Genomic DNA, 13,596 nt, shown 5'->3' with positions numbered 1-13,596 from the left:
TGGGAGATCTGTAGCCTAAGCCTAGGGGAAAAGAGTAGTATAATGTTACTTGCAGGTCACTGTACTGGGATGGAAACGGTTTTTGTAGTGGTGATCCTAGCATCAGAGAGTAGGGAAACAGTCTATACCTTTAACTGTCAGCCGTTGTCCTGGAAACATCTGCCTCCAGCCTCCCAGTATCTTTTCAAAGGCTAAGACACTTTCTGTTATACATAGACAACAGGCGATTTGAGTATGCTCACAAGCAAACAGATAGCAGCCAGGGTTCTACATAGATTATGCTTTTTCCCACATGCTTTAGATACCTAAGATATCGAAGCTGTTAACATTAAAACAGGGAGACTTATTTGAATATTAGAAACCAGAATACATTGAACTGTTCTTAATCTGAGTTTTTCCTACCAAATTGAAAATAACATTTATATATAAAGCCCAATCTCAGAGGTAGATTTTTTCTAACACAGTATTACCATGCTTTCAAGGGAACAAAGGCAGTAGTTGCTAAAACTTGTTTGTTTGAGGGATAACTTTTTAAAAATTGATGCTAATCAGGGGCACCTGGGTAGCTCAGTCGGTTAAACGTCCAGCCTCAGCTCAGGTTATGATCTCGTGGTTCGTGAGTTTGAGCCCCACATTGAGCTCACTGCTGTCAACCTGTCAGCACAGAGCCAGCTTCCAATTCTCTGCCCCTCCCCTGCTTGTGCTGTCCCCAAAGTAATTATTTTTAAAATTATCTTTAAAAATGCATGCTGATCAGTAGGAAAAAATTTATTTTTTCTTTTATTCCCCATTCAGGGCCTACATACCTAGTTTATCAGCACCTGCATTTAGTACTTCACTTAACTTTGTGGAAACTGAAAAAGATTCCAGAAAAACAAAGCACGAAATGGCAAACGGTGGTAATCAGAATCTAAAGGTAGGTTCAGTTAAAATTGAATTTATTTCAGGATTAGAAAGTCTCATGGTTTTACAGTAATATTTTGGTGATAACGGAAGCTAAATATTTTGGTGATACGAATCCCTTTTTGCTTCCTGATATCAAGAGAATGATTTTCTCTCTTTTTAAAAATTTTCTTTTAATATTCCAACGATCTCCTTCAATTGCTTGAAGATGATATTCAATGTCAGTTACTTTTGAAATCACATTTGTGTGTTTTCAAAATACTTTTTTATAAATTTCATTTTTCCTCTTGGGTAAGTTCTCTTTGTGTGCTATTCCTGCTTTACATGTCTCTCAATCAGACAGCCACTTGGGAATGAGTGATGGGGGAGTCTGGTGGCCAGTCACCCCACTGCTTACAGTGCTTTGGATTTTTCTTTACCTCCCTTTTCCCCTTTTGTAATCTACTTGGCCTCTGGCACCACAGCAGCCTGCCCACGGGCTCCTGTTACATTGGGTCTGGGAGGCTTGCCATCCCCATCTCTGCCCCAGGCGTTTCTGCAGCCTCTCTTGTGCTTCCCAGCAGTGGCCCGGCCTTGATTTCCCGCTGTGTGCACCAGCACCCAGGCCTGATGGTTTGTGAGGGCTCCTCTAGGCCTTCCAGTCCGCCTCTGTGATCAGCGTCCCAGATTATCTGTATCTCCGTTTTCTTCTGAACAGTATTATATTAAAAACTCAGCGGGTATCACCAAGTCCACATTAATATCTCTTCCTAGGATTTGAGAGGAAAAAAGGAAAATAGTGTTTTGGGGTAGGTGGCTAGTAGGCATTGAAGGGAGCTTTTCCAACTCCCTGTACCGTCCTTATATTGTTAATATTGATGATCTCAGAGGCTGTATTCAGTTAGAGAGAGGAGCACAAGTTAAAATATGACAGTATTTATTCAGTACACTTCTTGAGCAGACCTGTCAGGCATCATGCCACGTGTTGGAAATAGAATGGTCATCTTGTTTGTTTATTTATTTAGGCCTAATAACCAGCTGGTTATTTTAGGCACTTGGGTAAATTCTGTTCTATTCTATTATTTAGCTATTGAATTCTTTATGGCTGTATTTTTTTTTTAATCTCACTAATTTTATTTTCATGGTTAGGTGGTAGATGAAGCTTTGAAGGTAGATGATTGTGACTGTCATCTGGAATTTCTACCACCAAGTAAGTTTTTTCCTTATTTGAGTTGTTGCTGAATTAATGTAGCATTCCTAAACTTCCATGCCCTAACATTTGTACAAGCCTCACTTATATTTGCTTTTGTTCTCTTTTACTTCATAACGTTTCTATGTGAGAAAACATTGAATATTTACTTGAAGTCAGTGCTCAGTTGTTTCATATTACTTAATAAGTTTAATTTTGGAAATCCATATAGGAGGAATAGAAAGGGAGGATGAAGCCTCTCTTCATCTGCGCCTGATTCCCATTAGGCCAGTGTCTTTCAGCTTTAATTTCATTATCCATCACTCCTCCAAGACCCAGGAGGTTTTTTAGACTTTTTTCTCCCCCATTTGCCCTCTTGCCACAGATACTGTTTATCTGTTTGTGTCCTGTGTGTACATCTGTGCTTTGTTTATTAAAAACGTTAGATTTTTTTCATCTCCTAAAAACTGGTTTTTACTCTGTTGGGGGTGATGTTGTGAATGGATGCTTTAGGCTGATACTAGTTTATTTTAACTTGTACGTGCTTAGTGATTATGTTTGTTTACGCATCTAGTAAATACACATACACCCAGCAGGGCTCCCCTTACCTGGCATCATTGAGAAATGATGGGTCCAGAGAAGCAAATGTTCACACTTCATTTATTCTCAGTCTCCCTTTGTATGACCAGATTTTGTTTGAAAATCACTCCAGAGTAGATTATATGCTTCCCTGCCTTTTAAAATCGAGCTTAAGAAAATACAGATTTTCTTGATGACGCAAGGTTGCTGGTTAGATACAGATTTTTTTTGTCCCAGGCTTTATGTGCTCTTTCCAGGGTTGTTGCGGTGACATTAGTGACATAGTTTGTGACCCTGCTGCCCTCTTTTCCTATTTGTTGTTTGTTGGTTCGTGTGTTTTCTGCTTCTGGCAGCCATTTCTGTCTTTTTTCCCTGCAGTTCTGTCTTGTCTTAGGCTCCGGGGTCACACACCCAGCTCTTTACCACTGGCCATTCCCGTTTGGTTAGCACATTGGAGAATGATAAAGAGGGANCTTACCCAATGTGACTCTAATAGCACATGAAAGATCAGTGAGAACAAAACTTTTCTTTTGGAAAACACCTTTTAAGTTATTGATGTTTCTTAGGCTGTTATTATCAGCACATTTTTAAGTAGATAATTTAAATACCACCTGCACCTCAGCATCTATATTCAGTCAAAGACATTGAGGTCCTAGGGTTGGGGGTGTGTAGATTTGCCCTAAATTGGACAGCAGGAATCAAACGCAGACTCTTCTGCCTTTCTGAAGTCTCCTTTGTTTGTTTGTTTGTTTTAATGTTTTATTTATTTCTGAGAGAGAGACAGCTTGACCAGGGGAGGGTCAGAGAGAGAGGGAGATACAGAATCTGAAACAGGCTCCAGGCTCTGAGCTGTCAGCACAGAGCCCGACGCGGGGCTGGAACCCACGAACTGAGATCATGACCTGAGCCGAAGTCAGATGCTCAAACGACTAGCCACCCAGATGCCCTTGGAAGTCTCCTTTGTTCTCTGAGGCCACTCAAACCGCTTCGGCTTTTATCCCCTCCTTAACCCATAAGTTCTGACTTGCCTCTGCTGTCTCTGCCCAAAGCTCCCATCACATATGTCCTGTCCCTATTGCCTTGCTCTCTTCCACACAACTTTGTGTGTTTCCCTCCCTGCTCCAAAGTTCACAGCGGTTCCTAACCTCCAGCCTGTGGGTCAAAGGCTGGACTCACACAGCTCCAGCATCAGAAGCAAAGGACCGGTGACCACTCAGTCCAGCTGGCCTTTGCAGCCCCTTTCCAGCCTTTTCTTGTTACCCAACTCACCAGATCACACAGGTTTACTTAGCGTCTCTTAAAGTGAATGTCATTCTTGAGTTTGGCCCATCCTATCCAAATCCTACTTGTTTCTTAAAGCTAAATATGAATGCTGCATTCCCACTAATGTTTTTCCCAGACACTCAACCTTAAGTGATTTCCACTTCTGTGAGTTACAAGACCAGTTAACATGGAATTAATATGTCAGTAAAAACATGGTGTATTTTCTTTTCTTCCTAAAAGCAATTGTTGTGTAATTCTGGTCACTATCTTTTCTTACCATTTGATTATAAACTACCTGGGAAGAGGAACTATGGCCTCTATCTCTTTGTATCTACTGTAGGCCTAAATAATACCATTGTAATTTATGTTCACAGTAATTTTATAGCATGAATAGACAGACATCATCATAGCTGTTTCTTTACCTGTTTGTATTACACTCACATAAAATATTGCCTACTTTGCTTTCCTGTTCCAATGTACATATTTTTAATTGATTTGCTTTCAGGCTTGTTGATTGTTGTGTACAGATTTCAGGAACAAATACTTTGTGTTAACAGGTCAGCCTCCAAAATATAAAGGAAAACAAAAATCTCGAAACAATGAATTGGAGAAGTTCAGGTATGTTGTTTATCTAGGCTTACCCCCCTAATATTCTCCTCTTAAGAAAAAAGAAAAGGGGAGGGATGTGTCTTTCAAGTAGTGCCTATGATGAGTACTTTCAGATATCAAAGGCACATCTTTAGGAAAGTGTCAGTTTTGGCTAAAGTGTTATTAATCCTGAATGTTAGTAATGTCTGAAAGTCATATAATATGAGATCTAGCAGTGTTAATTCTTAGAAATCTCAAAATACATGCTCTTAAGAAAAAATATTCACAGAAGTGTGAAGTGAAAATTACGCTTTCTCCCTGCTCACCTTATTTTGCCTTTTCCACAGTTGCTTCTCTCGTGGCTTCCTTTAGGTACTGAGTTTTAACAAGTTCTTGGCCACCCAGAAGCTTACTTTGCATACACAGGCATGGGTGTGTGTATATTCAGGGGCCCTTTTGAGCGGCCGTCCTTAGAGGAAAGTGTTCACTAATAAAGCAACTACTTATAAAATAGTAGTTCTACCAAATATCCCCTCCCCCAAATTAACAAGAACTCTTGCCACCTGTCTTTACAATTTTTACAATTTATAAAGCAAGAGAATCTTTTCTATTGGCTCAATCTCTATCAAAGGGAATGTGTGATTTTAACTTTGATAGAAACTGCCAAATTGTCGTAGGAAATGAGTACTGTTCAGTACTCGTGCTCAGCTGTGGGAGGGTGTGGTATAAAATATATATATATATGTATGTATGTATGTATATTTGTTCTTTGTCCGTAGTTCTTGGCATAGAGCACCTAAGATCCTTGGAACTTTTGGACTGAAAAGAGAATCTTTTGTTATTCCTAACGAGCTCTTCTCTACCTTACCTGGGTTTAAACTAAGATGACTTAAGGCTGGGCCCCTACCTGCAGGGTTGGGGTTGGTCACCAGAAAGAGCAAGCATGTGATTGGGGGGCTGGAACTCTCAGCTCCACCCCCTGATCTGCAAGAAGGGGCTGAGAGCAGGAAATTGAGGTCAGTCACCAGTGACTAGTAATATAATCATTCGTGCTTATGTGTTAAGGTTATGTAATAACCTTCATAGAAACCTCTGAAACCATTGCGGCTCAGGGAGCTTGGGTTGCTGAGCTCATGGAGGGGCCAAGGAGGTGGCATGGGTTGGCGAACGTTCCTGTGCAACACCCGCACCTTCCTGCGCACCTCTTCCATTGGCTGCTGTGAGTTACAGCCTTTGTGGTAAGCTAGTGGTGATGAGTAGAGCACTTTTCTGAGTTCTGTGAGTCATTCTAGGGAATTATTGAGCCTGAGGGAGGGTCACAGAAATCTCTGAGTTTGTCATCTGCCAGACAGTAGTGGGCAGCCCGAGCGCCTCCTTGGGACAGACAGTATGGGGAAGGGCACTGTGTCTGACGTGGGATCGGTTTTTTGGGACTGAGCCTTTGACCTGTGGGGCCTGTGTCAACTCCAGAGTTGGTGTCAAAATGGAATTGAATTATTGGACTCTCCGTGTTAGAGAATTGGTACGGAAAAATGACAACTATTTAGTGTCAGAAAACACCCAGGATACCTGAATCCCTTACCCTCACCAGCATTTGAAGTCAGACTTTCTGAAACAGTTGTATCATATTATTAAGTTTTCCTGTGAGATGGAACATCTTTATGATGTTTAATGAGCACATTTCTGGTTTCAAGGCTATGTTGTTACTGATGACTATAGATTTATAATAACTTTTGATGATCCTAAATCCCCCCCAATTTCTTTCTTTAAGTTGTTTGTTCTCCCATATCATCTTTATAAACAATTCTTCTGGTCCCCCTCCACCTCCAGTTTTATAGGGATTTTATTGAGATGTTATTGTATTTAGAAGTTAATTTGGGGAGAATTGCCCTCTTGGTAATATTTCTGTGTAGGAATTTGTGACTCTCCATTTATTCAGTGTTTGAAATGACCTTCAACATGGAGACAGAAAGTATAGGATAGGGAATATAATCCATAATCCTGTAATACTGTTGTATGGTGACAAGTGGTAAGTGCACTTACCATGGTGAGCATTGTGTATAGAATTGTTAAATCACCATCTTGTATGCCTGAAACTAATATAGCATGTATGTTGCCTGTATTTCAGTTTTTAAAAAATGGCTTTCAGTAAATATTTTTTTTTATATAAACAGGAGTGTTTTATACTAACTCAAAAGTTTTCTTTTTAGTTCTAGTTCACAGGGGACTTTACCAGTAGATTTGAAAAACATCTTGGAAAAACAGTTTTCTAAATCTTCCAGAGCTGCACACCAGGTAAAGAAAAAGGCTTATTTCTAATGTAACAAAGCAAAGTCTTTGAACAAAATATTTTTCATATGAATTAAGTCTAATCATGTACATCTCTAAAATTTATTTTTTATAATTTAAGTTATAGCACATATTTTTCTATATGACTGCTATAAATATGACTGCTATATAAACAAAACTATCACTAATTTATATATTAACTTGTTAAGCCTTTTTTAATGTTTCTTTATTTTGAGAGAGAGCAAGGGGAAGGGACAGAGCTAGAGGGAGAGAGAGAATCCCAAACAGACTCCTTGCTATCAGCACAGAGCCCTACACAGGGCTTGGTTTCCTGAACTGTGAGATCATGACCTGGGCTGAAATCAAGAGTCAGATGCTTGGGGCACCTGGGTGGCTCAGTCGGTTAAGCGTCTGACTTCGGCTTAGGTCATGATCTCACGGTATGTGGGTTCGAGCCCCACATCAAGCTCTGTGCTGACAGGTAGCTCAGCGCCTGGAGNAAAAAAAAAAAAAAAAAAAAAAAAAAGTCAGATGCTTAACTGACTGACCCGCTGAGGTATCCAAACTTGATAATTACTTTAACCAGAAATTATCGATTAATGGTTGACAATTGAAGAATTGTTTGGTTCTCAAAGATTTAAAGATTTGGGATTTTTTGCTTTCCAAGGTTTTAACTTTTAAGATAATATTTCAAGAAGATTCAAATTATTTTAAAAGGTTTAAGCACTTGAAGTTTTATTAGCCTATCTTAAAGCTGTCAAAGGGCAAACTTTTTATTCTTTGAATGAATTACTGAATTAACAGTAATCAGATAACTTTGTTTATAAAATTCTTTCTATGGTATTTAGTAAGTAATTTTAAAATATACATTAAGATGGGATGCCCAGGGGTGGCTCAGTCAGTTAAGTGTCCGACTTTGGCTCATGTCACGATCTCATGTTTCAGGAGTTTGAGCACCGCACTGAGCTCTGTGCTGACAGCTTGGAGCCTGGAGCCGGCTTCAGATTCTGTTTCCCTCTTTCTCTCTACCTGCTTACACTCTGTCTCTCTTTCTCTCTCTCTCAAAAACAAACACTTTTTAAAAATTAAAAAGATAATGATAATAAATAAAAATATACATTAAGGGGGAAAAGATGAATAGGCAGAGCACAGAGGATTTTCAGGGCAGTGAAAATTCTCTGTATGATATCACAATGATAGATATATATATGTCCTTATACATTTGCCCAAACCCGTAGAATGTACAACACCAAGAGTATGTTCTGTGGTAAACTATGGACTTTGGGTGATTAAGATGTGTCCGTGTAATTTGTCTTTGGTGAAATACTATTCTGGGTTAAAGAAGATGTGGTATCCATACAATGGAGTATTACTTAGCCTTAAAAAAGAATAAAATCTTGCCATTCTTAACAACATGGACGGACCTAGACCATATTTTGCTAAGTGAAAAAGCTAGAGAATGTTAAATACCACGTGATTTCACTTCTGTGTGGAATTTACAAAACAAAACAAGTGAACAAACACACACACGTACAAAAACAGAAATAGTCCCATAAATACAGAGAAGAAACTGGTGGTTGCCAGAGGGGAGAGGGTGGGAGGATGGGTGAAATAGCTGAAGATTAAGAAGTTCCAGACTCACATTTATGAAATAAATAACCTTGGGATGAAAGGTATAGCATAGAGAATATAGTCAATGATATTGTAGTAACTGGATTGTGACAGATGGTAACTACATTTATGGTGGTGAGCCCTGCATGATGTTTAGCATCACTGTGTTGTACCCCTGAAATTAGCATAATGTATGTTAACTGTATGTCAATAAAAAATAGATATGTAAAATATACCACTCTGATGAGTCACGTTGATAGCGGGGTGTACATTTGGGAAGCAAGGGGTATATGGAAATTTCTGTACCTCGTCAGTTTTGCTGTAAACCTAAAACTAAGAGAAAAAGTCTTCTAAAAAATGCAAGGGGGTACAGCTAAAAGAGTACTTTGAAGGAAATTTATCAAGCTAAATGTATGTATGAAAAGAACAAAAAACTTTTAAATTAATGAAGCATTTATTCCAGGAACTAGGAAAAAAGAAAGACAGCAAGTAAACCCAAAGAGAGGAGAAGGAAGGAAATAATAAAGATCAAAGTAGAAAATAATGAAATGGAAACAAACATGTAATGGAAGGATCCATAGAGATAATCGTAGATTCTTTGCCAGTATAAATAAAATTTACCTACTAGTATTTAAACTGATTAAGGAAGAAGGAAAGATAACCATAAGACCATTTCAAAAATAAACAAGGGCACATTACTACAGATCCTTGAATATTACAAATACATCAAAATACTATTATAAATGACATCATACCAAGAAGTTTGAAAGCGTGTATAGATGAAATGGACAAATTCCTAGAAATATCCCAGCTTATAAAAACTGATTCAAGAAGAAATAAAAACCTTGATGAAATACAGAATTTATACAACTATGGCTGGTATATAACTGTGGCTGGCGTGACTGTTCCAGTCATTGAACACTTGTAGGCTGTAGCACAAAATGAAAGATGATCTTTTCTGGGTAAATGTGATTTGTATGCATCTGCTTTGGTCATCCAATTCTTTCTATAGACATAGTTTTGTTTCTTCTAAAATAGAATATTAGATTTAAATTTCACTCAAAAAATGTGTATTAACATGGAATGTAATACTTGTCCCAATATGGAGGTCATATAAAAATTCAGTTAACTGGGGAGCCTGGGTGGCTCAGTCGGTTAAGTGTCCGACTTCAGCTCAGGTCATGATCTCATGGTTCAAGCCCCGCATCGGGGGCTCTGTGCTGACAGCTAGCTCAGAGCCTGGAGCCTGTTTCAGATTCTGTGTCTCCCTCTCTATCTGACCCTTCCCTGTTCGTTCTCTCTCTCTCTCTCTCAATCTCAGAAATAAATAAAACATTTAAAAAAATGATTCAGTTAACTATTTTAGGTATATATGATATTTATCTTACAAAAGACTGAAGGAATGAAGCATGTTTCAAGCAGTTTATGAAAACATTTCTAATCAGTTGCCTAAAAGCATCTTTAGAATTTCTGGCAGTTTAAGGATGCCTTTGTGGCTTAGTCGGTTGGGCGTCCAACCTTTGGCTCAAGTCATGATCTCATGGTTCATGAGTTCGAGCCCCATGTTGGGCTCTGTGCTGACAGCTCAGAGCCCGGAGCCTGCTTTGGATCCTGTGTCTCCCTTTCTCTCTGCCCCTCCCCCACTCACAATCAATCTCTCTCTCAAAAATAAGTAAAACATTAAAAAAATTTAGAATTTCTAGCAGCTAGAGTTTTTTAAATTACAGTTTTTTACACTGATTTACTGACTTTAGAAACCATGAAAGACTTAAATAGAAAAGGCAGCCTGTGAAAGATCAAAGGTGATTTAAATAAATATGATCGTTATTTTTGAGCCTTCCATTATCCATTCAGCACACTTTTGGTTTGGCCCCTCCCTGTCTGTCCTGAAGAATGAGAAACATTAGTTATGTGGCATTGCGACCCAGCCTGCTCTCATGGAGTGCTTAGTACTCCATGATCGTTTCTTGTATTTACTGAGAGAGATAATTTTTAACAGAAACATGAGGTTATATGGATCTCTTTTCTAGAATGTGAGATTAAAATGGAATCAGTTCATTTAGGGCTAATAACTAGTATTTGTGGGAACAGCACATCATCATCTGTAACTTTTAAAATTAGTATTTTAACATAAATATAGCTGTCCTCGAGCTTTTATTAAATACTATAGGAAATACAAAGTTTATGTGAGAGCTCTTCTGTTCTGTGTATGTCCTGGGGGAAAATTCTCGTTGGACGAAAACCAGTAGGCAGCTTTTGTTAATTGTGACCCAACGGTTCTTCCCTCTGGGTTTGTGCACTGGGGCCTCCTTTTGGGTCTTTACTGTTAAGAACAGTGGAGGAGTATCACACGCGTGTTTGCATCCTCTGCTTTCCTGGCTGGTGTGCACGTGTGCGTCAGGGAGGGAGGAAACCTAGCCTTACCCATGTAGTCTTGTCTCTCGTTTTTATGGAATCTTTGTGACAGCTATTGTCATGTAACTAAAACTTGAATTCAGCTTACATGATGTATGTTCACATACATATCCAAAGATGCCATTTTTTTCACTTTATTTCAAGGTACATTATAGTACTTTTCGTTTTGGGTTTTATTTCTTATGCTCTTCCCTTTGCATTTAACCAAGTAGTACCTCTCCCAGTAATTTTATCAAGTTCTATTCAGGCACATGTTAAGCAGAAGCAGAGCCAAAGGTTGAAATATATCCATTTCTTGCTGAGAATTAAGCTTTGTTTCAGAGCACGAGGACAGTTGTTAAAATCTGATAGTGATCAGTAAATTGGTTTCTTGTTCTTAATTGTCTAATTCTAGTTCCAGCCAAACAGTTATTTAAATTGGTGGCTGGTGTTCTCCATTTGTGCTGTTAAAACTTCCAAATGCTGTCTGTTTAGTCTGGAAAAGTGAGCAAGGTTGAGAACCATGTAGGGTAAAACGAACCACCCTTTCCTGTCAGTGGCAGTAGGAGTATTGGAAATAAGATGGTGAAGCAGTACCTTTAGGTTTCACTTTAAAGGTGCCGTGTAGAGAAAGTATAATGCATAAGGCGTAGGTTGGGGGTTTATGATCAGTTATAAAATATAACTGCCCTATGATGAACTTTGGCATCTTAAGTTTCAGACTAAACACATACTGCTCTGGATTACTAAGTAGAATTTCTTCTCTTGCAGGATTTTGCGAATATAATGAAAATGCTGAGAAGCTTAATTCAGGATGGCTACACGGCCTTGCTGGAGCAGCGCTGCCGCAGCGCCGCGCAGGCCTTCACGGAGCTGCTCAATGGTCTGGATCCTCAAAAAATAAAGGTAACATCGCCATCTGTAACTGGCGCGTTAGTGCAGCAGCATTTCAGGTGAATGTAGACAAACACTAAGGCTTACCGTCACTGTACCACTGTACCTTCGACCCACCTGAGATTGGCCGAGTCTGCTCCAGGTTGTGAGAGGCAGCGGATGCTCTGATTCACCCATTATGGGTGCATACAGTATGCAACCCCGGTTTATGCTCTCGCTCTCTACTTGGTGTCCATTAGAATGCTTGGCTTCTTCTACAAAAGTACTAAATCAATGTTTTGGATTCACTTTAGTCACGTCTTTTCATCCAGAAAGAATTAGCTAGGTGAACAGTGTGTGCAGGATTGTAAGAGAGCATATGTCTTAATCTGTAACTAGTACCCATTTATATACAAAACTGTGACTTCAGTTATTATAATTTCTGTCACAAACCATGCCGTCAAGGAACTCAGGTAACGGTTCTCTGTTTTTAATACTTGATTTCAGTATAACTGCGTATCTTTGCAAAATATATTTTCTAATTCTGTTTGGTCTTTATCCCAGTCATAGCGATTACTGAGATTTTATTAATGCTTTTTTTTTTTTTCTGTTTTGGCTATCAGGTTGGTATGATTCAAATTAGTCAGAATTATGTTCAGATTTTTAACTGGAGCATTTTTCTTGACAGCAATTGAACCTGGCCATGATTAACTATGTCCTAGTAGTCTACGGACTTGCTGTTTCTCTCCTTGGAATAGGACAGCCTGAGGTAAGATTTGTAACAGATGTTAAAATCTCTGCCACTTTAGAAGATACGTAAAAAATAGTTTTGCCACTTTGGTTTCTTTCTGTGTACTTGGCTTGATAGTTTTTTTCTGAAATACCTATTTAATTTGTGTTGTTGTTGTTTTAAAGAAAAATTAGTTTGTGATCCCATTAGAAAAAAGCTATGCCAGGCAACCAGTAGGAATCTACTTTTTACTTATATAAAATGTAAAGGACCTACTGTATCATTACAGATATAAGAAACACGTTGAGTGAAAAAGACAAGTTAGAGAACATGACAAACATTGTGATAACCACTTATGTACCATTTGGAAAACATATGCAACAATAGTATATATTATTTAGGACTATCGGGGGAAAAAAAACACAGGTTAGCCCTACATCAAGTTTGAGATAATGATTGCATTTAGTGGTGGAAGGAAGGAATGGGCTTGGGGAGATTAAGAAATGAGAGTTCAACTTTGTGTTAAGATCTCTTAGTTCTGGGTAGTATTTTATTGTTTTCTGGAGCGCAGGCTTCCCATCAACACATAAAATCAGCGTGTAGGTGTGAGCACACATGGTTTCCATTACTCATGGTCCTTCAGTGCTCTCCTGCAAAGTTCGCTTATCTGTACTGCACAGCATGATATAGTTGACTCTTGAACAACGTGGGTTTGAATTGCATGGGTCCCCTTACATGTGGATTTTTTTTAATGTTTTATTTATTTCTAGGAGAGAGAGAGAGAGAGACAGACAGCGTGAGCAGGGAGGGTCAGAAAGAGAGGGAGTCACAGACTCTGAAACAGGTTCCAGGCTCCGAGCTGGCAGTCAGCACAGAGCCCGAAGCAGGGCTCGAACCCACGAACCACGAGATCATGACCTAAGCGAAAGTCGGACGTTTAACCGACTAAGCCACCCAGGCGCCCCGTGGATTTTTTTTTAAATAGAGTACTGTGAATGTGCTTTCTCTTTCTTATGATTTGCTTTTCCCTAGCTTTCTTTATTGTAAGGATACAGTATATAATACATATAACGTATAAACTACATGTTAATCCATTGTTTATGTTATTGGTAAGACTTCCAGTCAATGGTAGACTATTAGTAATTAAGTTTTTGGGGAATCAAAAGTTACACTTGGATTTTCAATTGCATGGGACACC

General features: G+C 38.9%; 1 protein-coding gene across 4 annotated transcripts in view; it reads left to right on the top strand.

Moving 5' to 3' along the window:
- The window catches only part of TTC3 (tetratricopeptide repeat domain 3), a 122,462-nt gene that overhangs the window by 43,346 nt on the left and 65,520 nt on the right, over nucleotides 1–13,596 (top strand). For all 4 annotated transcript variants that reach the window (XM_077765454.1, XM_077765453.1, XM_077765455.1 and 1 more), the window contains 6 exons: nucleotides 796–916; nucleotides 2,032–2,092; nucleotides 4,471–4,531; nucleotides 6,712–6,796; nucleotides 11,567–11,701; nucleotides 12,357–12,437. In XM_077765454.1, coding sequence (XP_077621580.1) covers nucleotides 796–916; nucleotides 2,032–2,092; nucleotides 4,471–4,531; nucleotides 6,712–6,796; nucleotides 11,567–11,701; nucleotides 12,357–12,437 — 544 coding nt within the window. The remainder of the gene's footprint in view (nucleotides 1–795; nucleotides 917–2,031; nucleotides 2,093–4,470; nucleotides 4,532–6,711; nucleotides 6,797–11,566; nucleotides 11,702–12,356; nucleotides 12,438–13,596) is intronic.

The sequence above is a fragment of the Crocuta crocuta genome, unplaced genomic scaffold (assembly GCF_008692635.1).
Source record: "Crocuta crocuta isolate KB4526 unplaced genomic scaffold, BGI_CrCroc_1.0 scaffold84, whole genome shotgun sequence".
NCBI classification, from domain to species: Eukaryota; Metazoa; Chordata; class Mammalia; order Carnivora; family Hyaenidae; genus Crocuta; species Crocuta crocuta.
This window is presented reverse-complemented; position numbering and strand designations above follow the sequence as displayed.